Source organism: Oncorhynchus nerka, linkage group LG4, assembly GCF_034236695.1.
Source record: "Oncorhynchus nerka isolate Pitt River linkage group LG4, Oner_Uvic_2.0, whole genome shotgun sequence".
In the NCBI taxonomy this organism is placed as follows: domain Eukaryota; kingdom Metazoa; phylum Chordata; class Actinopteri; order Salmoniformes; family Salmonidae; genus Oncorhynchus; species Oncorhynchus nerka.
In genome coordinates this window covers 45,257,421-45,280,462 of record NC_088399.1, presented here as the reverse complement: position 1 = coordinate 45,280,462, position 23,042 = coordinate 45,257,421, and the positions used below count along the sequence as shown (strand labels likewise).

The 23,042-nt window shown below is 42.3% G+C and overlaps 1 protein-coding gene across 3 annotated transcripts; it reads left to right on the top strand.

Moving 5' to 3' along the window:
• Positions 1 to 278: 278 nt before the first annotated feature.
• LOC115116699 (uncharacterized) lies at positions 279 to 20,361 on the top strand. Of its 3 annotated transcripts, XM_065017579.1 has the most exons (11): positions 290 to 365; positions 3,663 to 4,340; positions 4,923 to 4,998; positions 5,595 to 5,835; positions 5,967 to 6,310; positions 6,583 to 11,981; positions 12,106 to 12,322; positions 12,548 to 12,789; positions 13,012 to 13,281; positions 18,245 to 18,351; positions 19,299 to 20,361. In XM_065017579.1, the coding sequence occupies exons 6-11, from the start codon at positions 7,591 to 7,593 to the stop codon at positions 19,514 to 19,516; spliced, it is 5,445 nt and encodes a 1,814-aa protein (XP_064873651.1). In that variant the 5' UTR covers positions 290 to 365; positions 3,663 to 4,340; positions 4,923 to 4,998; positions 5,595 to 5,835; positions 5,967 to 6,310; positions 6,583 to 7,590; the 3' UTR covers positions 19,517 to 20,361. The 3 variants fall into 3 exon arrangements, with proteins under 3 accessions (XP_064873650.1, XP_064873651.1, XP_064873652.1); XM_065017578.1 differs by lacking the exon at positions 3,663 to 4,340 and having other exon boundaries at positions 279 to 365; XM_065017580.1 differs by having other exon boundaries at positions 3,663 to 4,998; positions 19,347 to 20,361.
• Positions 20,362 to 23,042: the final 2,681 nt, after the last annotated feature.

Sequence of the window (23,042 nt, the reverse complement as noted above, 5' to 3'; positions counted from 1 at the left end):
AACCAACACACGCCATGTTGGAATGTCTCAGTTGAGCAATACCTTTCACAACCTCTAATAAAATGTTATCCTTTAAACTTATATATGGTGAGAGCAAGAGGGCATAAACAGCTGTAAAAAAAAATACAGTAATCTCTCCTCTTCAAGTATATGGGTAAAGTAAAACAAGGAGGCTGGTCTTTGAAATGTGAAAGTGAAACCACTGTGGCTATTGGCTGTGTCAGGTCAAGATCAGCTTCAGAGAAAAGTACATAAGAAGCTGTGCAGTGTCTCAAAGTTCACTGTGTTAGAGGTGTTTTTAGTCCTTATTTTCACCTTCTCAGAGCGCTGACTGAACACAGAGAAGAGGGAAAGCAGAGGAAAAGGTTAGTTCAAATCTTGTTCACTGTGTAGACTATTCTACATAGTACAACTCATTTTTTAGGCTTTGATTTATGTTGAAAACTAACTGGATGAAACGGGATTGTTTTCAATGGGCTATTTATGTGTAGGGTGATATATGCATGAGTGGGACACTTTCTGGTAGATGATTATGTACACAATCAAAATCAGTCTACCCCTACTGAAGTGATGTTTATTTCATTAAGGTCTTATCTCAAATCAAATGTTAATAGTCACATGCGCTGAATACAACTGGTGTAGACCTTACAGAGAAATGCTTACTTACGAGAAACTAACCAACAATGCAGTTTCATTTTTATGATGAAACAAGTTGATCATGTATTATGTACAACCACTAAAACAACATCAGACCCATACTTTTGCTAAAGCGTGGCTTGAAGTTGTAGTGGGACACTTCAGTAGATGAAGTGGGACACTATTTTCTCATTATAAATACATTAGTGTCCCACTTCACCTGGCACTAGTAACTTTGTCGACGGTTATATATAACACACTGTTTTTACCATTTTGTGTCAATGACCTTCTACTAGACCATCTCCATGCTATTGGGAAATGTATTTGGGGACATTCCAAAGTCTGGGTGAAAATCTATCGAAAGGAGTCTGCACAGCTTTTACTTGACCCTGAAACACCTATTATTCCCCAAATTCCCCTTTCATGAATTCAGCCTCATTTCTTTCCTCAGTTTCTTACACTGAACAAAAATATGAACACAACATGTAAAGTGTTGGTCCCATGTTTCATGAGCTGAAATACAATATTCCGGAAATTTTCCACATGCACAAAAAGCTTATTTCTCTCAAATTTTGTCCACAAGTTTGTTAACATCCCTGTTAGTGAGCATTTCTACTTTGCCAAGATAATCCATCCACCAGATAAGTGTGGCGTATCAAGAACCTGATTTAACAGCATGATCACTACACAGGTGCACCTTTTGCTGGGGACATTAAAAGGTCACTCTAAAATGTGCAGTTTTGTCACACAACACAATGCCACAGATGTCTCAAGTTGAAGGAGTGTGCAACTGGCATGCTGACTGCAGGAATGTCCACCAGAGCTGTTGCCAGAGATTTTAATGTTAATTTCTCTACCATAAGCCGCTTCCAACATTGCAGTATGTCCAACCGGCCTCACAACCGCAGACCACATGTATGGAGCCGTGTGGGCAAGCGGTTTGCTGATGTCAACATTGTGAACAGAGTGCCCAATGGTTGCAGTTAAACTATGGACAACAAGCACACTCGATGGTAATTTGAATGCAGCGAGATACCGTGACAAGATCCTGAGGCCCATTGTCGTGCCATTCATCAGTTGCCATCACCTCATGTTTCAGTATGGCAATGCATGGCCCCATGTCACAAGAATCTGTACACAATTACTGGAAGCTGAAAATGTCCCAGTTCTTCCATGGCCTGCTTACTCTGTATTCCCAGTCATGTGAAATCCGTAGATTAGGACCTAATTAATTCATTTAAATTTCCTGATTTCCTGAACTCTAATTATTAAAATTGTGGCATGTTGCATTTATATTTTTGTTCAGTGTACATGTCAGTGAGTAGGCTACAGTTACATGGATAGTCAGATTAATATAGTAGTTATAAAAAAAATATATAAAAAAAATATAAAACGTTTACATGCATATTGCAAGAAGAACGATTTACATGGACACATCTGAAATCAGGCAAACTGATGGCGCTCAGATAACAGCCGAAAATTACCAATCAAAATAAACGTTCTACCACCGAAAACATGTTATTTTTGGGAAGCATATTTGATTGAGTTCGGACATATAAAGTTTGCATGTGAAAACTACTTCAGTTGTTCCGAACTCTTCACTTGCACGAAAGAGGGAGGCATTTCTGCTGGTGCTAGCGCATGCGCAGATTAAACACCACTAGAACGCCGCATAAAGGTGCTTACATTGGTGGTGCGCAGGTGAGCAAACTGTACACATCCGCAACCGCCTGACTATATGTGATAAAGTGACAATCTGAGGCCCGACCCTAACCCACTAATATAGAAAATGCCCGTAGGCTAAAGTCAGAGATGGCAGAACGAATCTATGCCTAATTTAGATGTTTCTCTCTATAATTTCCCACATATTGGGAGACTATTTGTTAGTTAACTTGTCTATAATTAGATACATGCAGCTTCTCTTTTGTCAATATGTGTTAACCTAGAAGACTATATAAACCCTTGCTCACCAGAATAATGTCACAAATCGATAGAATAATTGCTTCAATCTATTCTATCGGTAAAGTTCTCTGTCATTGCTGCTACTTTCGCGGATCAAAGACGTTTAGGGACCGGGATAAAATGCAATACATCTAAAAAAAAAGTTATCAGTTGGACCGGTCTTATGGAAATAGAAACGACTCAACATGGTTCTGATAATATTTCAGTTCGACTTGGAGGCTAATTTAATGTGGTTGAAATACTATCAGCTTGTATGGTGCTGATAAAGACAGCACCTCTACAGGCAGCCTGGTCTCATAGACTAGCCTAACATAGTCAATGTCAAATCCGGGACACTGATATTAGTATGATATGTTATGTTTAGTATGGTTACATAAGACAGATGGTTTAACTTAAGGTAAAAACAAAAGTTGTTGCAAACCCAAAGGTTGCAAGTTCGAATTTCATCCCAGACAACATTTAGCTAATATGCAACTTTTCAACTAGCCTACTTACTACTTTTTAGCTACTTTGCAACTACTTAGCATGTTAGCTAACCCTTCCCCTAATCCTAACCCTTTTAACTAACACTTCACGTAACCCTAACCTTCACCCTAACCCTGATTAAGATAAACAGGGTAAGGTGTTTAGGCCTACATGACTACTGCATAATCTGCCTTCTGCAATAACCAGTTTAGCCTAATATTGAATTATTACGGTGCAAATACCGTCAACCAGTCCTTCCTTTATTTCCCTCCCCTTTTTATTTCCCTTTAATTCCTTCCACTCATTGTCATGTATTGTCATGTTATGTCTTGTCCCTGTGCTTTCTCTTCTCTTCGTTTCCCCCTGCTGGTCGTATTAGGTTACTTTCTCTCTCTCTATCTCTCTCTCTCTCTATCGTTCCGTTCCTGCTCCCAGCTGTTCCTCATTCTCCTAACGACCTCGTTTACTCTCTCACACCTGTCCCCTCTTTTGCCCTCTGATTAAGTCTCTATTTCTCTCTCTGTTTCTGCTTCTGTCCTTGTCGGATTCTTGTTTGCTTTGCCCTTGTCCCGTCCTGTCGTAATCTGCCTCTTCATCAGATGCTGCGTGTGAGCAGGTGTCTCTGTCCTCTACGGCCCGCGCCTACCCGGAGGGACCAGCAGTCTGTTGCCGCTAGCCCTGCTATTCTCCTCTACTACTAGAAGGGGGACTCTCCTGTAAAGATAGAGGATTTATGTTTTCCCTGTTTGGACATCTCCTGTAAAGATTGAGGATTTATGTTTTCCCTGTTTGGACATTAAAAGTTTCTGTTAAATCGCTTTTGGGTCCTCACTCACCTGCATAACACTCATCCTATGCGGTTTATGTGCTTGGCCTATTTAGCAGTTAGACTAGATTTGGAGTTATTATGAACAACTACAACAACATATTCCAATGTACTTTAGAATATCTAATGAAGGAAATTACATTTTAAATGATTAAAGGTTTATTTTGTGCATAGTTAAAAAAGGTACCTGTTCCACTACTCAAACTCCATTCACGGGAAGTGGGACAGTAATATAAATCTCATTTTCATAAAATATAAAAGCTGTTTACATGACTGGTTATTATGTTTCAAATCACTATTCATTTAACACCAAAAGATAGATTGTTCAATGATAATAATTGACAGAATGACAAACTTATCATTCTAGCGCAAGGTATCATAGTATGGCAGGTTTTTTTGTTTTCAACAGGTCACCTGATCTAGGAAACCTGACCACACACGCTAAAGTGAGGTAACGCTGACACCAGAAATGTTTTATGCACAGGACACAAGCAGAACCAACCCAATAATTGTTGTTGTGATTGGCTTGCAAAGTTACTATAGTACAGCACCCTCAAACACAAATGTCCCACTACACCTGATGTCCCACTAATGCCGACTTCACCACAAGTTATCAAATAGGCCAATACATACACATACTTGTCATGTTTGTTCAAATGTTAACAACTATTAGCAATATTAAATGTCATGCTATTAGATATACTGTATATCATTATTACACATCATAGTTATCTGAAAACAGAATTTTCAAGAAAACATTTATTGCTACTTTATGTTTGACATGTTTATGTCCCAAAAATGATGCTTGCGGAGACTGCGGGGAGCTACACAAATTTAGATAGTTCATGTTTCCTATAAGATAATTTTTGTACTCTGCAAATTCAAAATAATCCCGTCGATAACCACGGTAAATTATGAATAAATAAATACAACTTTTATTAATAAGAATGAATAAACAATGAATAAGTAGGAATAGTAATAGGTCTGCATTGTGTATTTTAAAGTGTTACCTCATATTCTCTGATATTCTCAGATTTTGAATAATGGGGGCCTCGGTGTCTATAAGGAACCAAACCCCATACACTTGGCACTACGAACTTGTCGGAGACGTAAGTATCTGAGTCACAGTAAAATCATGATAGTTAAAAACGTAATGTAATGTTGTGACACTTCTGTTGCGAATGGGAAACTTTCTTACAGACAACAAAATCAATAGAATTTAAATATGGCAAGGTAATTGATAACGGCAGTAATGTAATTTTGTAAGGTGCTCTGTGAAATACCTGATCATGACATTTATAAACCTAGATTATTGTCTCTTCCCAATGCTGGCATGCCACAAGGTAAACATTATGAAGAGCTGAACTAATAATGGCAGTGTTGTTAGTTGAACTAGTTGAACTCTGTTGATGTTGTTAAAATGAATAAAGTCCGCCCAGTGTGTATGATAATGCCATTTTGCTGAGTATAGACTACCTTTAAGTATTGTGGACTACCTGAAAGTGGCTGTTGGCAGTAAAAGCCAGAGCGCTTATCAATATTGTCCCTGTGTCAAAATGAAAACCAGTGTAATATCAGACCTGGACATTTTATTTTGAGATCAAATCTCAAAAATGGTTGAGCATTAAATTGGATCGCTGAAGATGAATCTTTACACATTTATACATTTAAAATGTATATCTGGTAATGATTTTCTGTTTTCCAGGGAGGTGGCAGTGGCACGTTGCATGGCATGGGTAGTGTACAAAGAAAACTCAACTCTAGGAGGATCCATTGCTACCTAAAGTTAAGATATGACAATCACAGTAGCAACTCCTTCTCATATGAGTTCAACAGTCACAAGCAGGACGGAAGTCAAACATTCACTATTATAGAAACCAGTGGCCGTTCACTCATTCAGCTGTTGTGCAACACAGAGTCTAATAGTCCAACATGTCCAAACTATGGTAAGTAAATTCTTACAAATCTGCTGAGCTACATTATCATGTTCGAAATGTTCCTTTTTAAATAAACCATATATCCTCAATACATCGTATATCAGCAACTAGTATTTGCAACATTTGTATTCATCCATCAGGGAAGCAAGAGGAAGACCGTATCCGTCAGCAGCAGGAGGAGATGGAGCGGCGAAGACAGGAGGAGCAACAAAGGCGACAGCAGGAGGAGATGGAGCGGCGAAGACAGGAGGAGCAACGAAGACAACAGCAGGAGGAGAGGAGGCGCCAGGAGCAACTGGAGAGGGAGAGGACGATCCAGCAAGAAATCGAAAGGGAGAGCGAACTTTCGGGTAAGAAGGTGTCAAAGGGACGAGAAAAGCTGAGACAGAAGCTGAGACTAAAAGGACAACAGCGCCATCACCAGCGTACACAGGTACTACACCAGATGATAGAAGATGACGCTGCAGCAATCAGAAGGGATGAGGTAAGAGATATTAAATAAAGGGTTGTAGAATGGGTTTTATTTCGCATGAATGATTTTGTGTTTCACATAAATGTTGTGTTAACTTAATGATAAACATATTATATATTTCTGAAAATACCGTTTTTTCATATTTACATACAGTTGCCAATTTACATGGAAACACCACTAATAGAAAAAGTGTTTATAGTATGACACATACATCTTTTAGTGCATCTGTACTAAAATATTCATTTTCTTTGCAATTTTTTTGCGTTGGGACCATTTCATTCTAGCCAGGGGACTTGAAAAATAAGTTTGAAGATCTTCTGAAGAAATACGAGATCACTGAAGACAAAGGCATGCAAGAGGACAAGCTTGAAAACCGAATGAAAAATCTTCAGAATGAACTAACCTTTAAATACTTTGGAGAGCCTCAACTGTCGATCTGGTGTCAGTTGACCATAGATCGTGCTATCAGCCAAGGAGAGCAATCGCTCACTGAGCAGTTTTAGCATCCTCACGGCTGTGACAGATCTAACGTTGACCAATGACTCGGACACAGACAGTAAAGAGGACCAACTACCTGACTGTGACCAGAAGTATGACTTTCTCATCCGTCTTCTTGAACAGCTGTACAGCACAAATCCCACAGTGGCTCAACAACTTGTTCTGAGCATTCTTGACGTGTTCACAGAGGTGTCAGAGAAAAACAAGGGGCTCCTTAGTCAAATTCTCTTCAACATGATCTGGACACCTTCAGAAATTCTGCTCTTTTTGCGAGGTGTTTCAGGCATAAACCAAGAGTTAGCAACCTCAATCCTTCATACTGTGCAGACAAACAAGCTGGATCTTCTCTCTACTCTCTCTGCCCTGAAAGATAAAGACCCTGTCAAGTCTCTACAATGGTATGCTGAGGCAGAAGGAGACAAGGATGCCGACACCATTGTGAATGAAATGCAAAATGAAAAGTACCCAGAAAAAATATTGTCCATAATGAAGGAAATTCTAGGATATATGACAGAGGAACTTCCAAAACATGCAAAGGAGGACTTGGATCAGGTAAAGATAGAGGAAGCAAAGCAGATGATCAAGTCACTGGATTTTACTAACCCTGACCTTGCTGTTCTCAAGGAGGTCCTAATAAGGATGTCTATTGCTGTGCAAGACTGCTCAACCATTTACACTCAAAACGGTAAGAACATAGAAGGCTACTTTCCTAGCATCACTCCGCTGGAATCACTGCTCACTGCTGAGAAAATAGAAGGCTACTTTCCCGACTCACTCAGTTGGCATCACTGCTCATGCTCCTTCTACCAAAGTTAACAGGGAAAAAAGGTATCCTTCTGGAAATCGGCACAGGTGAAGGAAAATCTTGCATCTTGGCTATGTTTGCCACCATCCAGGCCATCCGTGGCACTAAGGTTGACGTTGTGACCAGTTCTCCAGTCCTTGCTCGCCGAGACCAAGAGGAGTGGAAGAAACTGTATGACATGTTTGGTGTCACATCCTCTGTTGTGCCACCACCACAGATACAGGGAAGCTCCCCTGAAAGCAGGGATAGTATGCTACAGGAGGCTTACAGGAAACAATTAGTTTACGGAACCGTTGGCAGCTTTGCAGCAGACGCTTTGAGGCAGGAATTCGAGAAGGACACCACACGTGGGGAGAGGAGGTTCGACATGGTGATTGTGGATGAAGTGGACTACATGACCTTGGACAATGGAGTTCAGGTGACGTTTCTATCCCACGAGGCAAGTGGCCTGAGGCACCTCGGACAAGTCCTTGCTAGCATATGGGCCATGGTATCTATGTGTCAGCCAATTGAGATGGAAGATACTGGAGAGATTGAGTGGGCAACTGGAATCCAGCATTTTCACAAGGCTGCAAAGTTAGCTGTTATCGGTCCAGCGACATCTAAAGAATTCTCTGAATTTCACATTTTGGAAGCCGGAGTGGAGTTGGGTATCTATTCAGATGAAGATTTTGATATGTTCATGCATGCTCTAGAGAACACAGAGAATGACGATTCAATGGAGAACAGGATAACTGTTGATACATTCTTGGCCAAAGTTGGAATTACTCAACAGTGTGATCTGCTCACCATAATGGAGAAAGCACTGGAGAATGATGTGGCCATTGACTGTTACTCTGTGACAAACAATAAAGCCGTGCTGGTTGAGGAGAAAAAGTTGCACAACAACCCTGATATCCTGGAAATCAAAATGCTTCTCCTCGAGAATGGACGAGCCAGCGAGATCATACCTGAAGACAAACTCATTAAGGCAACAGTCTCTGAGCTGAAGTCTAAAATCAAATATTCTGGCAGCTCTCAGTCAAACTCAGAGTTTCTTGTGATCCCCTCTTTCCTTGAGAAGTACCTTGAGAATCAGTTACCAGTCTTTGTGGAAAACGCCCTGAAAGCCATCATGATGACACAAGGCAGAGAGTACATGATTGATCAGACGTTGGAAGCTGTCGGAGACAAGCATCTCTACCATGCTATCATCCCAGTGGACTTCCAGGCCAGTGGAGTGTTAGAGAAGAACAAACGCTGGGGGGACGGCCTGCAGCAGTTTCTGGAGATGAAACACCAGCTGGCAACCACTCCTTTGTCCAATGTGACTAATTACCTTTCAAACTTCCATTACTTTCAAAAGTACCTGAAAGGGAATGGGATATTTGGTGTGTCTGGGACATTAGGGGGTGATGCCGACAAAGATTTCCTTGCAAGGCATTACGAAACAGACAGCTACATAATACCAGCTCATCGCCATAAGAAGGTTGTTGAGCTTCCAGCAATTCAGGTCAGTGGGCAAGCCCAGTGGATGGACATCCTCTGTAAGACAGCAATGAGGGTGGCAGAAAGTGGTCAGGTTGTCTTGGTCGTATGTGAAGATGTCAAGACCGCAAACGAGCTTCTGAAGAAAATAGAGGGCGAGAATCCACATCCCCCCATCACATTATACACAATCAGTGAGAAACACAACATTGAGAGAACCAAATTCAGAGGGGGACATGTAATCATAGCCACAAATCTAGGAGGTCGTGGAACTGATATCAAGGTTGATCAGGATGTCAACATACTTGGTGGCCTCTTCGTCCTCCTGACACATTACCCTGGGAGTCGCAGAGTGGAGAAACAGGTGTTTGGAAGAACTGGTCGGAAGGGAAACCCGGGCATGGTCCAGATGATCCTCTGTGGGGATAACCTTGCCCCAGCATACCAGGGCCAGCCTGTGGAGATCATGAGACAATTGAGAGAGGAGTACGAAGTCCAACGCATCAAAGATATGGAGACAGATGAGCTTCTCGAAATAAAAATTAAAGAGGACCTGTTTGGCACGTTTTGTGAATTTCTTGACAAGTTTCATGGCAACTTCACAAAACAGGAGAGAGATGACCTGTCAGGAATGGGGCCAAATGATGTCCCTGAGTGTTTTAAAGAAAAAGGCCCTAAGTTTGATTACCAGCCTGCACTCAATGCTTTGAAAGAAACATGGTCATTGTGGCTTACCCTTCACGAGGAGCACATCCGTCAGCACGAAGATATCAGTGTTCTTAAAGCAGACCTTCTTGAGCATATCACAAATAGGGGCAACATGCTGCTGAATGGAAAAAGTCAAAACTTCTATGACCACATTAAGCAGGCTACCGGCAGAACAGACTTGCACCTCCGCAACAAAAGTAAGTGTGACTATGAAGCAAAGTCCTACTGGAAAGATGTTGAAGAATGTGACCCTTTTTACAGTGCCGTGGCAATGTACAACCAAGCTTTCATCACCATCAACATGGGAAAAGATGGCTACAAAACCGAGGCATGGAAATTACTGGAAAGGGCAAAGACATCTGTGGATGTTTACTTGTCAGAAACCACAAATACCATGGTTTCTTTTCAGATTGCCACAAGAGGCAACTTTGAACCACATCATGAAGGAGAATGCAACTTTCTAAAGCAAATAGATTCCAGGATGAGCATTCACAAAGCTTGGATACTTAACATTGACCTTGCAGTAAATAAACTTAAAGAGCTTGAGGGTGAAGGCACAGCCATAACAGAGGTATCCTCAGTGTACAGCCTCTCAGAAAATCAAGACTACATCACAGGAAATGAACTTACGGCCTTGTATGACAATGGCCTGAGCATTGTGTTTGAGGTGAAAAAGAAGCCAGAGTTCAGCTTTGACGCTTTGATCTGTTTCTTCATCGGTATGTGTCAGGTCATCCTTGGAGTTCTGGTTTGTGCCCTGTCGTTTGGCTCTGCAACCCAGATTGGCTTAACACTCATCTCTGAAGGAGTCTCTGACATGATTGAAGGGATATCTGGCATGATATTGGGCACATTCGATTGGGCACAATGGGCCATCTCCAAAAGCATCAGCATTGGGATGTCTCTGCTCTCCGCAGGGTTCAGCGCCATTAAAAAAGTTGCCATCACAGCATATAAAGTCCTCAATGGTACTATGAAACTCTCATCTGTTGCAAAGGATATCATTGGCACAGGAAAGTATGTTTTCAAGTCCGCACAAGGAGCAGCAAAGTCTATCTCCAAAGCAACAATTAAGACTGCAACGAATAAACTGGCATCCCCTACAAACATGAAGATGGCTCTAAAACACGCAACCAAGTACGCATTTCAGGAGCTAGGGAAGCAGGGTGTAAACGCAGGAATAAACTACGTCATTGATGCTGGAATTGGGGCCATCTTTAAAACAATTTTAGAAAAAGCTTTCAAAGACATGGTCAATTCAACAGTCAAAAAGAATGCCGAACTAGATCTTAGTCTCACTGAATACATTAGCTCTGCAGTACCTAAAGGAGCTTTGCAGAACCGCAGCAACTATAAGATTGACTCAAAGCTTGAACAACAAACAAAAGATTTAGTTCAAGTTATGACAAAAGAACTTATTCCTGGCCTCATGACTGATGCCACCACATCCCAAGTCAGTGATGTTATCAGCAGACTCTCTGAGGTGTGCAATAATGCAACTGACCTTGTGGCAAAAAGTGGAACACATTTTATTGCAAAAGGAGTCCAAATAAGTGTAGAAATAGCTAAACACACCACAACCTTGGTCCAAATGATTCGGTCTATTCCTACAGAACATGTTATCAATGACATATTTGTCCTCGAATTAAAAAAAGAAATTGAAGAGCAGCAAAGATATGTGGAGCAGTATGACCAAGATGGCAGACATGATTTACCAGATGTGATTCGCCTGAAGGATGAGTTCCTAAGCTCCATTTCGGAAAGTGTCTCCGAAGCGTTCATAGATGCTTGTGCTGGTCATATGTCCTCTTTTGTGACGGGAACATTCAAGAAGAAGCTCAATGGAGTTACTGGAAAAGTTGTTGACAATGTACTTGGCAGACACAAAACTGAGGCCTTTTTCCAGGACCGGCAGCATAAACATGATATGAAGTCAGCCAGTCAGAAGACTGGGAAAGCTCTGTCAGAGACTGAAACAAAAGAACTTCTGGACTATGCAGAGAAGATTGGTGATGTTAATCGACCAGCCTCGGCCCTGGACATTTATGTCCTCACAAACAGTGACCTGCTCCATGGTAAAGGCATCCAGTTCAAAGTGGTGGATCAAGATGGGAAAACGCTCTCAGAGGAGTCCTACCCGGGAACGAACAGCTCAGCCGGCCAAATCACTCTACGGCTGACCAAAGAGCCTGAGAAAACACACAGGTATTTGTCCTAAACTGTTTGGTAGACCTTCATCAACAATACTGCAAATCTCCCAAAATTAGGATCTCTCCATTAGAACTACATTAATGAGAACCAATGGTGCTCTTTATTTCTGCTCTTTCAGTGAGGACGGAATCCTCTCTAAAGCAAAAGACAGAATCCAAGGAGTTGAAAGTCCATACAGTGGTCACTTTGACATCATCCAAGATGGCAAAGTAATCCCTGTGCGCTCAGAAAACAAGAACTGCCTGTACCATGCCCTAGCACAGGCAACATCTAACAGGTCAGAGGATGAGATCACAAGTCAAGCTGTGAATCTACGAAACAATGTTAAAGACCAGGTACTGTACGCCTACTCATGTCTACGTATAGTTTAAATAATTCTTAAACTAAGTAACTTTCTGAAATATGCCATTTTCATCAAATCCGATGAAAGAACACTAGGAAATTAAGATGATTGGTAGATACCAACTGTATGAATAAAATAAATGAATATAACATATTGCATCTTTAACCTTGGTTGTGGAGTAATTGGAGTTATTGATACCTGTTATGTCTTCCCATAGATTAAAGGGAGCCTTCAGGCTTATAGTGAAATGGTTAAAACCCAGAAGGCCTATGATGCACTTGAGAAAAATCATGGAAAATATGCTATAGTTGGAGGGGCCAGGAATAGAAAACGGACGAATGATGGGGAATATGAACATGATATCAGGCCCATGAAGAATTGTCCTTATAGTTCCTCGGGGATAAATGAGTATGACATAGCCTTTACGTACAACCTTGGATTAGTTGGTCCTTACAAAAGGTATTTTAGCATAATAATTGTTTACATTTTTATATGGGCATTGTTCAAATCTACCAATGTTATTATAATGACCCTGCATTATTTTTACACTTGAATATATTATTAAGACCAGAAATGTATATAATAATTCATAAAGCATTGACATACAAATTGTGTAAATAGATGTGTTTACTTGAATTGTACTTCCATAGTACAACCCTTTCTCTTCTATTCCCTCATCAGCGTCAAAAACACCAAACTTTTCTCTGACAACATGGGGGAAAGAGGCATTGTGGAGGCAGACCATATTCCACCAAAGAATTCCCTGAAGCTGGCCAGAGACCAAAAATCTCAGATGAAAAATCTGCAACAGAAGAATCCGAAGCTTTATGATATGATAAACAGCATTGAATCAGATCAAAATGGAGGGAACCTGCTCACAATGCGGGTTCTCAAACAGCATCACAGGAATGCTCTAACCACTGGAAGGAGTAAGACATCTGTCATCTGCAGGTGAATTATCTTCCAAGATGGCATAGCAGTTCAGACGTCTTTTGTCCTCGTCTTGTCGTGTCGTGTATATATATATATTTACAACTTTTTTTTCACATACATTTTATTTTTATTTTCCATCAACTCATCTTCAATACACTCTCCTGCAACCTGCCTCACCAATTGATATGTATAAATACGTATTATTTACCTCAAATCTGCAATCAAATCTGCAATCCTCCAAGAAGCTAGCCAGAAGCTAGTTAGCTTCTTTACTGGCAACTCGTTCGTATTCAGCTAAACGGTTTGTGGTCATTAGCTATCCTTTAACTCGAAAATCTATCGCCAGTTTTGTACGGCGCAGCGCAGCGGCTCGAACGGAACATACCGGACCGATTTTTTTCTCTCCAATTTCAACTGCTCTCTGGACATTCACTCCCGGATCCCACAGCTAGCTGGCTGCTATCCGTGTGTCTATCTGCTTTCGTCGATTCGGAGCAAACATCAATTACTCCGGAGCAAGCATGAGCTCCGTCAACCACTCCTGAGCTCCGTCAATCACTCCTGGGCTGCAGTCACCTATCCGGACCCGTTTACTGCCTACACGGAGCCCCTCCGGGCCCTCACAACTGGACTGCCGACGTTATCTACCCGAAGGAGATCCGGCTGGCTCCTCCGTCGCGACGTTACCTGAATGCCCATCTGCGGCCTGCTAACCGTTAGCTGTCTTACCGGATGCTCTCAGAATAGACAATCGGACAATTTATTTATTTTTATTATTAACATGTTTCTTCTTGGGCCTCTATAACTATATCTATTGTTTTTATTTTTTTGTTGTTGTGTGATTTGGACTAATCCCCTCTACAACACGGAACTCCACTAATCTATTGACGGAACGCAAGAGGTGGCTAACAACAGACCTCCATCCTATGCTAGCTTGCTACCGATGTCCTGGCTAGCTGTCTAAATCGCCGTGACCCCCAAACCAACCTCTCCACTCCCTGGACCCTTTTGATCACTCGACTAAGGATGCCTCTCCTTAATGTCAATATGTCTTGTCCATTGCTGTTCTGGTTAGTGTTTATTGGCTTATTTCACTGCAGAGCCTCTAGTCCTGCTCACTATACCTTATCCAACTTATTATTTCCACCACCCACACATGCAATGACATCTCCTGGTTTCAATGTTTCTAGAGACAATATCTCTCTCTTCATCACTCAATACCTAGGTTTACCTCCACTGTACTCATCCTACCATACCTTTGTCTGTACATTATACCTTGATGCTATTTTATCGCCCCCAGAAACCTCCTTTTACTCTCTGTTCCAGACGTTCTAGACGACCAATTCTTATTGCTTTTAGCCGTACCCTTATTCTTCTCCTCCTATGTTCCTCTGGCGATGTAGAGGTGAATCCAGGCCCTGCAGTGCCTAGCTCCTCCTATTCCCCAGGCGCTCTCTTTTGATGACTTCTGTAACCGTAATAGCCTTGGTTTCATGCATGTTAACATTAGAAGCCTCCTCCCTAAGTTTGTTCTTTTCACTGCTTTAGCACACTCTGCCAACCCGGATGTTCTAGCTGTGTCTGAATCCTGGCTTAGGAAGACCACCAAAAATTCAGAAATTTTAATTCCAAACTACAACATTTTCAGACAAGATAGAACTGCTAAAGGGGCGGTGTTGCAATCTACTGCAAAGATAGCCTGCAGAGTTCTGTCCTACTATCCAGGTCTGTACCCAAACAATTTGAACTTCTACTTTTAAAAATCCACCTCTCTAAAAACAAGTCTCTCACCGTTGCCGCCTGCTATAGACCACCCTCTGCTCCCAGCTGTGCTCTGGACACCATATGTGAACTGATTGCCCCCATCTATCTTCAGAGCTCGTGCTGCTAGGCGACCTAAACTGGAACATGCTTAACACCCCAGCCATCCTACAATCTAAACTTGATGCCCTCAATCTCACACAAATTATCAATGAACCTACCAGGTACCCCCAAAGCCTTAAACACGGGCACCCTCATAGATATCATCCTAACCAACTTCCCCTCTAAATACACCTCTGCTGTCTTCAACCAAGATCTCAGCGATCACTGCCTCATTGCCTGCATCCGTAATGGGTCAGCGGTCAAACGACCTCCACTCATCACTGTAAAACGCTCCCTGAAACACTTCAGCGAGCAGGCCTTTCTAATCGACCTGGCCGGGGTGTCCTGGAAGGATATTGATCTCATCCCGTCAGTAGAGGATGCCTGGATATTTTTTTAAAATGCCTTCCTAACAATCTTAAATAAACATGCCCCATTCAAGAAAATTAGAACCAGGAACAGATATAGCCCTTGGTTCTCCCCAGACCTGACTGCCCTTAACCAACACAAAAACATCCTATGGCGTTCTGCATTAGCATCGAACAGCCCCGTGATATGCAGCTGTTCAGGGAAGCTAGAAACCGTTATACACAGGCAGTTAGAAAAGCCAAGGCTAGCTTTTTCAAGCAGAAATTTGCTTCCTGCAACACTAACTCTAAAAAGTTCTGGGACACTGTAAAGTCCATGGAGAATAAGAACACCTCCTCCCAGCTGCCCACTGCACTGAAGATAGGAAACACTGTCACCACTGATAAATCCACCATAATTGAGAATTTCAATAAGCATTTTTCTACGGCTGGCCATGCTTTCCACCTGGCAACTCCTACCCCGGTCAACAGCACTGCACCCCCAACAGCAACTCGCCCAAGCCTTCCCCATTTCTCCTTCTCCCAAATCCATTCAGCTGAAGTTCTGAAAGAGCTGAAAAATCTGGACCCCTACAAATCAGCCGGGCTAGACAATCTGGACCCTTTCTTTCTAAAATTATCTGCCGAAATTGTTGCCACCCCTATTACTAGCCTGTTCAACCTCTCTTTCTTGTCATCTGAGATTCCCAAAGATTGGAAAGCAGCTGCGGTCATCCCCCTCTTCAAAGGGGGGACACTCTTGACCCAAACTGCTACAGACCTATATCTATCCTACCATGCCTTTCTAAGGTCTTGAAAGCCAAGTCAACAAACAGATTACCGACCATTTGAATCTCACCATACCTTCTCTGCTATGCAATCTGGTTTCAGAGCTGGTCATGGGTGCACCTCAGCCACGCTCAAGGTCCTAAACGATATCTTAACCGCCATCGATAAGAAACATTACTGTGCAGCCGTATTCATTGATCTGGCCAAGGCTTTCGACTCTGTCAACCACCACATCCTTATCGGCAGACTCGACAGCCTTGGTTTCTCAAATGATTGCCTCGCCTGGTTCACCAACTACTTCTCTGATAGAGTTCAGTGTGTCAAATCGGAGGGTCTGCTGTCCGGACCTCTGGCAGTCTCTATGGGGGTGCCACAGGGTTCAATTCTTGGACCGACTCTCTTCTCTGTATACATCAATGATGTTGCTCTTGCTGCTGGTGAGTCTCTGATCCACCTCTACGCAGACGACACCATCCTGTATACTTCCGGCCCTTCTTTGGACACTGTGTTAACAACCCTCCAGGCAAGCTTCAATGCCATACAACTCTCCTTCCGTGGCCTCCAATTGCTCTTAAATACAAGTAAAACTAAATGCATGCTCTTCAACCGATCGCTACCTGCACCTACCCGCCTGTCCAACATCACTACTCTGGACGGCTCTGACTTAGAATACGTGGACAACTACAAATACTTAGGTGTCTGGTTAGACTGTAAACTCTCCTTCCAGACCCATATCAAACATCTCCAATCCAAAGTTAAATCTAGAATTGGCTTCCTATTTCGCAACAAAGCATCCTTCACTCATGCTGCCAAACATACCCTTGTAAAATTGACCATCCTACCAATCCTCGACTTTGGCGATGTCATTTACAAAATAGCCTCCAATACCCTACTCAACAAATTGGATGCAGTCTATCACAGTGCTATCCGTTTTGTCACCAAAGCCCCATATACTACCCACCATTGCGACCTGTACGCTCTCGTTGGCTGGCCCTCGCTTCATACTCGTCGCCAAACCCACTGGCTCCATGTCATCTACAAGACCCTGCTAGGTAAAGTCCCCCTTATCTCAGCTCGCTGGTCACCATAGCATCTCCCACCTGTAGCACACGCTCCAGCAGGTATATCTCTAGTCACCCCCAAAACCAATTCTTTCTTTGGCCGCCTCTCCTTCCAGTTCTCTGCTGCCAATGACTGGAACGAACTACAAAAATCTCTTAAATTGGAAACACTTATCTCCCTCACTAGCTTTAAACACCAACTGTCAGAGCATCTTACAGATTACTGCACCTGTACATAGCCCACCTATAATTTAGCCCAAACAACTACCTCTTTCCTAACTGTATTTAATTTATTTATTTATTTTGCTCCTTTGCACCCCATTATTTTTATTTCTACTTTGCACATTCTTCCATTGCAATACTACCATTCCAGTGTTTTACTTGCTATATTGTATTTACTTTGCCACCATGGCCTTTTTTGCCTTTACCTCCCTTCTCACCTAATTTGCTCACATTGTATATAGACTTGTTTTTTTTTTACTGTATTATTGACTGTATGTTTGTTTTACTCCATGTGTAACTCTGTGTCGTTGTATGTGTCGAACTGCTTTGCTTTATCTTGGCCAGGTCGCAATTGTAAATGAGAACTTGTTCTCAACTTGCTTACCTGGTTAAATAAAGGTGAAATAAATAAATAAAATCTATTAATATAGGTGCAATCCATCCCTTCCCTTTCTCCCTGTGATACACAACCGAGGCTGAAATAAAAACACAGAAACAAACTTAATTTGATATCATTTCAGCAAGGTCTCTGCCTGGTCCTCTTCTTCTTAGACCTTTCAGCCCTTTAATTTAGCTAGAATGTAAAAAGTTCCATTCTTGTGGTGTTTAAGGAATTGAATACTTACTATCTATGCTGCTTCCCTATTCGTAATGTTCTCAATCTCCTAACAACACTGTGCATGGCCTTCCAACTCATAGGAAGCTGCTGGCGGATACACTTGCAAGCGGAGATGTGGAGAAATCACTGAAGTTATCTTTCATCATGGCTCATCCTATTGCTTCCGACCAGCTCAGAGACAAAGCAGGTGATTATTGTCCTTTATACAATGGGTGGGTCTAATCCTGAATGCTAATTGATTAAAACCACATTCCAGCCGATGTCTATTCCACAAGTTACCACCGGCTAAATCTATGATATTAAAATGCCTATTTACTCTGACTGCGCAATCCACTGTCTCATCAGCCCAGCCAGGCAATTTCTAAACTTGATTTCCACTATAAAAGCATCTAGACATTATCTCACATTTCTTTTCGACTAACATTTAGTTTTCAACAGCGAAGATTTGTATTAACCTTGCTGTCTGTCTCTCCCACATTTGCAACGTTGTTTCAATATTCAAATCTCCAGCTGTCCCATGGTAATGAACGTGTCGGGAGTTGGGACGAGACACACAGGCAGTGTTTCTCAGCCAGTCGAAATAATGAATCAGCATCTTTTTTTATGGATGTATACAATGAAATGTCAATTTAAAAAAGTCAAACGAAATGAAGTGCAGCTAGTTTGCAGTCATTCCAGCTTCAGTTTGAAGTGATTGTTTTAGCTGTGTTGTTGGCTAGGTCCTCTGAACAACATTGTCCTGACGAGTGAGCACATATTCTATGCCAGGCGAAATCGTGCCTCATTATCATTGTTATGGATGTATCCAAATTAATGTCACTAGAAAACAGCTTAAACAAATGCAAATGCGGCTACTTTTCTGTTATTCTGGCTGCACTTTTTGAAGTGACTGTAACTTAGCATTAGTTGGTTAGCTAGCAAGCAAGGGATAAGAATGTTGCCAGCCAGTATTGCAATGGAACATTTAGAACGGTTTGCTGTTCTAAACAACACCCGTGCCAATGTATCCTCCAAACACCGGCTTCCCGGGCATTATCCCTTAAGTCTGTCCTTCTTATATAGGAAATTCTTCACTACATTTTTCTAATTTTCACAGAATGTTTTACTATTAATTTGTTTATGTTTTTATTCTAGGAAAGCCCAATAAACTTAACCTGGGATCCATTGATTTATCTCCTGAAGGAACGGTGTTCTACTATAAAGCTGGCTTCAATCAGATGCTGAATCACCATAGTAAAGAGGGGATCATCGACCAGAATCAGCAGGCCAGGCTGAAGTCCTGGGTGTCTGATAAGAAGTACATGGACCCGGACACCCCAGAGTACAACGACATCCTTGCAGCCATCCAGTAACACAACCTCCACTGGAGACATGTTAGTAAAGGGATAAAATCATACTTTTATATTCAGCATATGAATATCATGCATTTAGTATAATCACAAGGTAAATCATTTCTTGTTGAACCTTAGGTGAATGACAATTTGACCTTTCTACTGCTGCAGAATTACTATACTTTTTTTGTTTGTGCTTCCACAAGGTAGCCTATGGCTTTTCAAAATAGATACAGTAACTTATGTGCAAGGTGCATGAGATACAAGCTTGCTAAAACAACTAAAGGTTCTTTACAGTAAACTGTAAATTGACTTTTGATTTTGTTTCATTCAATACTGTATACTATACTGGGTGGCAAAGTTCATTTCTCAATGTCATAATATTTACTGATGTCATAATATTTCATGTTTGTAGTTTCTTAGTGTTAAATTATATAGCCTACTTTCCATTTTAGTGTAATGATCATGATAACCTTTTAAAATCAAATCAGAATGTATTTGTCGCATGTGCAGAATACAGTGAAATGCTTACCCACAAGCCCTTAACCAACAATGCAGTTTTAATAAAAAAATAAAAAAATAAAGAAATATAACAAATAATTAAGGAGCAACAATAAAATAACAGTAGCGAGGCTATGTATTTTATGCTCATCATCAGTGGTTTCACAGTCAAATCATGATCTCATTGGCAGTGTTTATCATGTATTTGATTTCTTTACTATTGGATTATGGATGATTTTATATTTTCTCAATCCAAGGTGGTGTTTTAATCCATTTGAATAAATGTTTGCATTCTCAAAAATACGATCTGTATTTGAAACTATTGATAATAAATTGATTTAATTTGCAAGACTACTAGCAATGTGCACCTTCGAGTGGATCAATTTTGTCTTTCAAATCAAATTTTATTTGTCACATACACGTTGAGCAGATGTTATTGCAGGTGTAGCTAAATGCTTGTAAGCTTAAGAGCGAGAAGCAGAGCTGCCCTATCTGTTGGCGCCATCTCTCAATGAATTGTGCACATGTTATGTTTTCAGTTTAGAGCTTTTTGCTTCCGGGTTGGAGCGAGCGGTCGCATCCGCACGTCGGTCCGCAGGTAGTATAACTTTTCATTACATTTCATTACATTTCATTATAGTACAACGGTTTGATTTGTCTAATCTTAGCAATTTCTTCTTAGCTAGCTACATAGCCGTCTTTGTATCAAAGATAATTGCGTAATTATCGTATTTCGTCATCCTAACGTAGTCTACACTGCTATCTGCCCAGCAGCTAGCCAGCTAGCAAACGTCCACCGTCTACCGAATAGCAGCACTGTAGAAACTATTACACTCAACTGAACGACTTGATTAGTGTAGTGTTAGCTAGCTACATAGTTGTCTTTGCTGTCTTCGTATCCAAGATAATTGTGTAGTTTAGAGTGTGTAGTTTTAGAGTGATTATCTTAATTTACCGAGGTTAGCTAGCCAGCTATTTGTCGTCCTTAACGTAGGAGACACTGCTAGCTAGCCAACAGCTAGCCAACGTCTACCGAATAGAACTTCCGCACTCAACAACCCGGTCGCATTCCGCTTCGCTCCACAGGTAGTATCACATTTTCATTTAATTTCATTACAGTACAACGGTTTGATTTGTTTGATCGTAGCTAGCTACATAGCTAGCTACATAGCCGTCTTTGTATCAAAGATAATTGTGTAGTCTAGAGCGATTTTCTAGGTTAGCTAGCCAGCTATTGTCGTTCTTTTAACGCAACGTAACGTAATCAACACTGCTAGCTAGCCAGCTAGCCCCGAATAGCAGCACTGTAGAAACTATTACACTCAACGGAACGACTGATTAGTGTAGTGTCAACAACGCAGCCACTGCCAGCTAGCCTACTCCAGCAGTACTGTATCATTTTAATCATTTTAGTCAATAAGATTCTTGCTACGTAAGCTTAACTTTCTGAACATTCGAGACGTATAGTCCACTTGTCATTCCAATCTCCTTTGCATTAGCGTAGCCTCTTCTGTAGCCTGTCAACTATGTGTCTGTCTATCCCTGTTCTCTCCTCTCTGCACAGACCATACAAACGCTCCACACCGCGTGGCCACCCTAATCTGGTGGTCCCAGCGCGCACGACCCACGTGGAGTTCCAGGTCTCCGGTAGCCTCTGGAACTGCCGATCTGCAGCCAACAAGGCAGAGTTCATCTCAGCCTATGCCTCCCTCCAGTCCCACGACTTCTTGGCACTGACGGAAACATGGATCACCACAGATAACACTGCTACTCCTACTGCTCTCTCTTCGTCCGCCCACGTGTTCTCGCACACCCCGAGAGCTTCTGGTCAGCGGGGTGGTGGCACCGGGATCCTCATCTCTCCCAAGTGGTCATTCTCTCTTCCTCCCCTTACCCATCTGTCTATCGCCTCCTTTGAATTCCATGCTGTCACAGTTACCAGCCCTTTCAAGCTTAACATCCTTATCATTTATCGCCCTCCAGGTTCCCTCGGAGAGTTCATCAATGAGCTTGATGCCTTGATAAGCTCCTTTCCTGAGGACGGCTCACCTCTCACAGTTCTGGGCGACTTTAACCTCCCCACGTCTACCTTTGACTCATTCCTCTCTGCCTCCTTCTTTCCACTCCTCTCCTCTTTTGACCTCACCCTCTCACCTTCCCCCTACTCACAAGGCAGGCAATACGCTCAACCTCATCTTTACTAGATGCTGTTCTTCCACTAACCTCATTGCAACTCCCCTCCAAGTCTCCGACCACTACCTTGTATCCTTTTCCCTCTCGCTCTCATCCAACACTTCCCACACTGCCCCTACTCGGATGGTATCGCGCCGTCCCAACCTTCGCTCTCTCTCCCTCGCTACTCTCTCCTCTTCCATCCTATCATCTCTTCCCCCTGCTCAAACCTTCTCCAACCTATCTCCTGATTCTGCCTCCTCAACCCTCCTCTCCTCCCTTTCTGCATCCTTTGACTCTTTATGTCCCCTATCCTCCAGGCCGGCGGTCCTGCCCTCCCGCTCCGTGGCTCGACGACTCATTGCGAGCTCACAGAACAGGGCTCCGGGCAGCCGAGCGGAAATGGAGGAAAACTCGCCTCCCTGCGGACCTGGCATCCTTTCACTCCCTCCTCTCTACATTTTCCTCTTCTGTCTCTGCTGCTAAAGCCACTTTCTACCACTCTAAATTCCAAGCATCTGCCTCTAACCCTAGGAAGCTCTTTGCCACCTTCTCCTCCCTCCTGAATCCTCCCCCTCCTCCCTCTCTGCAGATGACTTCGTCAACCATTTTGAAAAGAAGGTCGACGACATCCGATCCTCGTTTGCTAAGTCAAACGACACCGCTGGTTCTGCTCACACTGCCCTACCCTGTGCTCTGAACTCTTTCTCCCCTCTCTCTCCAGATGAAATCTCGCGTCTTGTGACGGCCGGCCGCCCAACAACCTGCCCGCTTGACCCTATCCCCTCCTCTATTCTCCAGACCATTTCCGGAGACCTTCTCCCTTACCTCACCTCGCTCATCAACTCATCCCTGACCGCTGGCTACGTCCCTT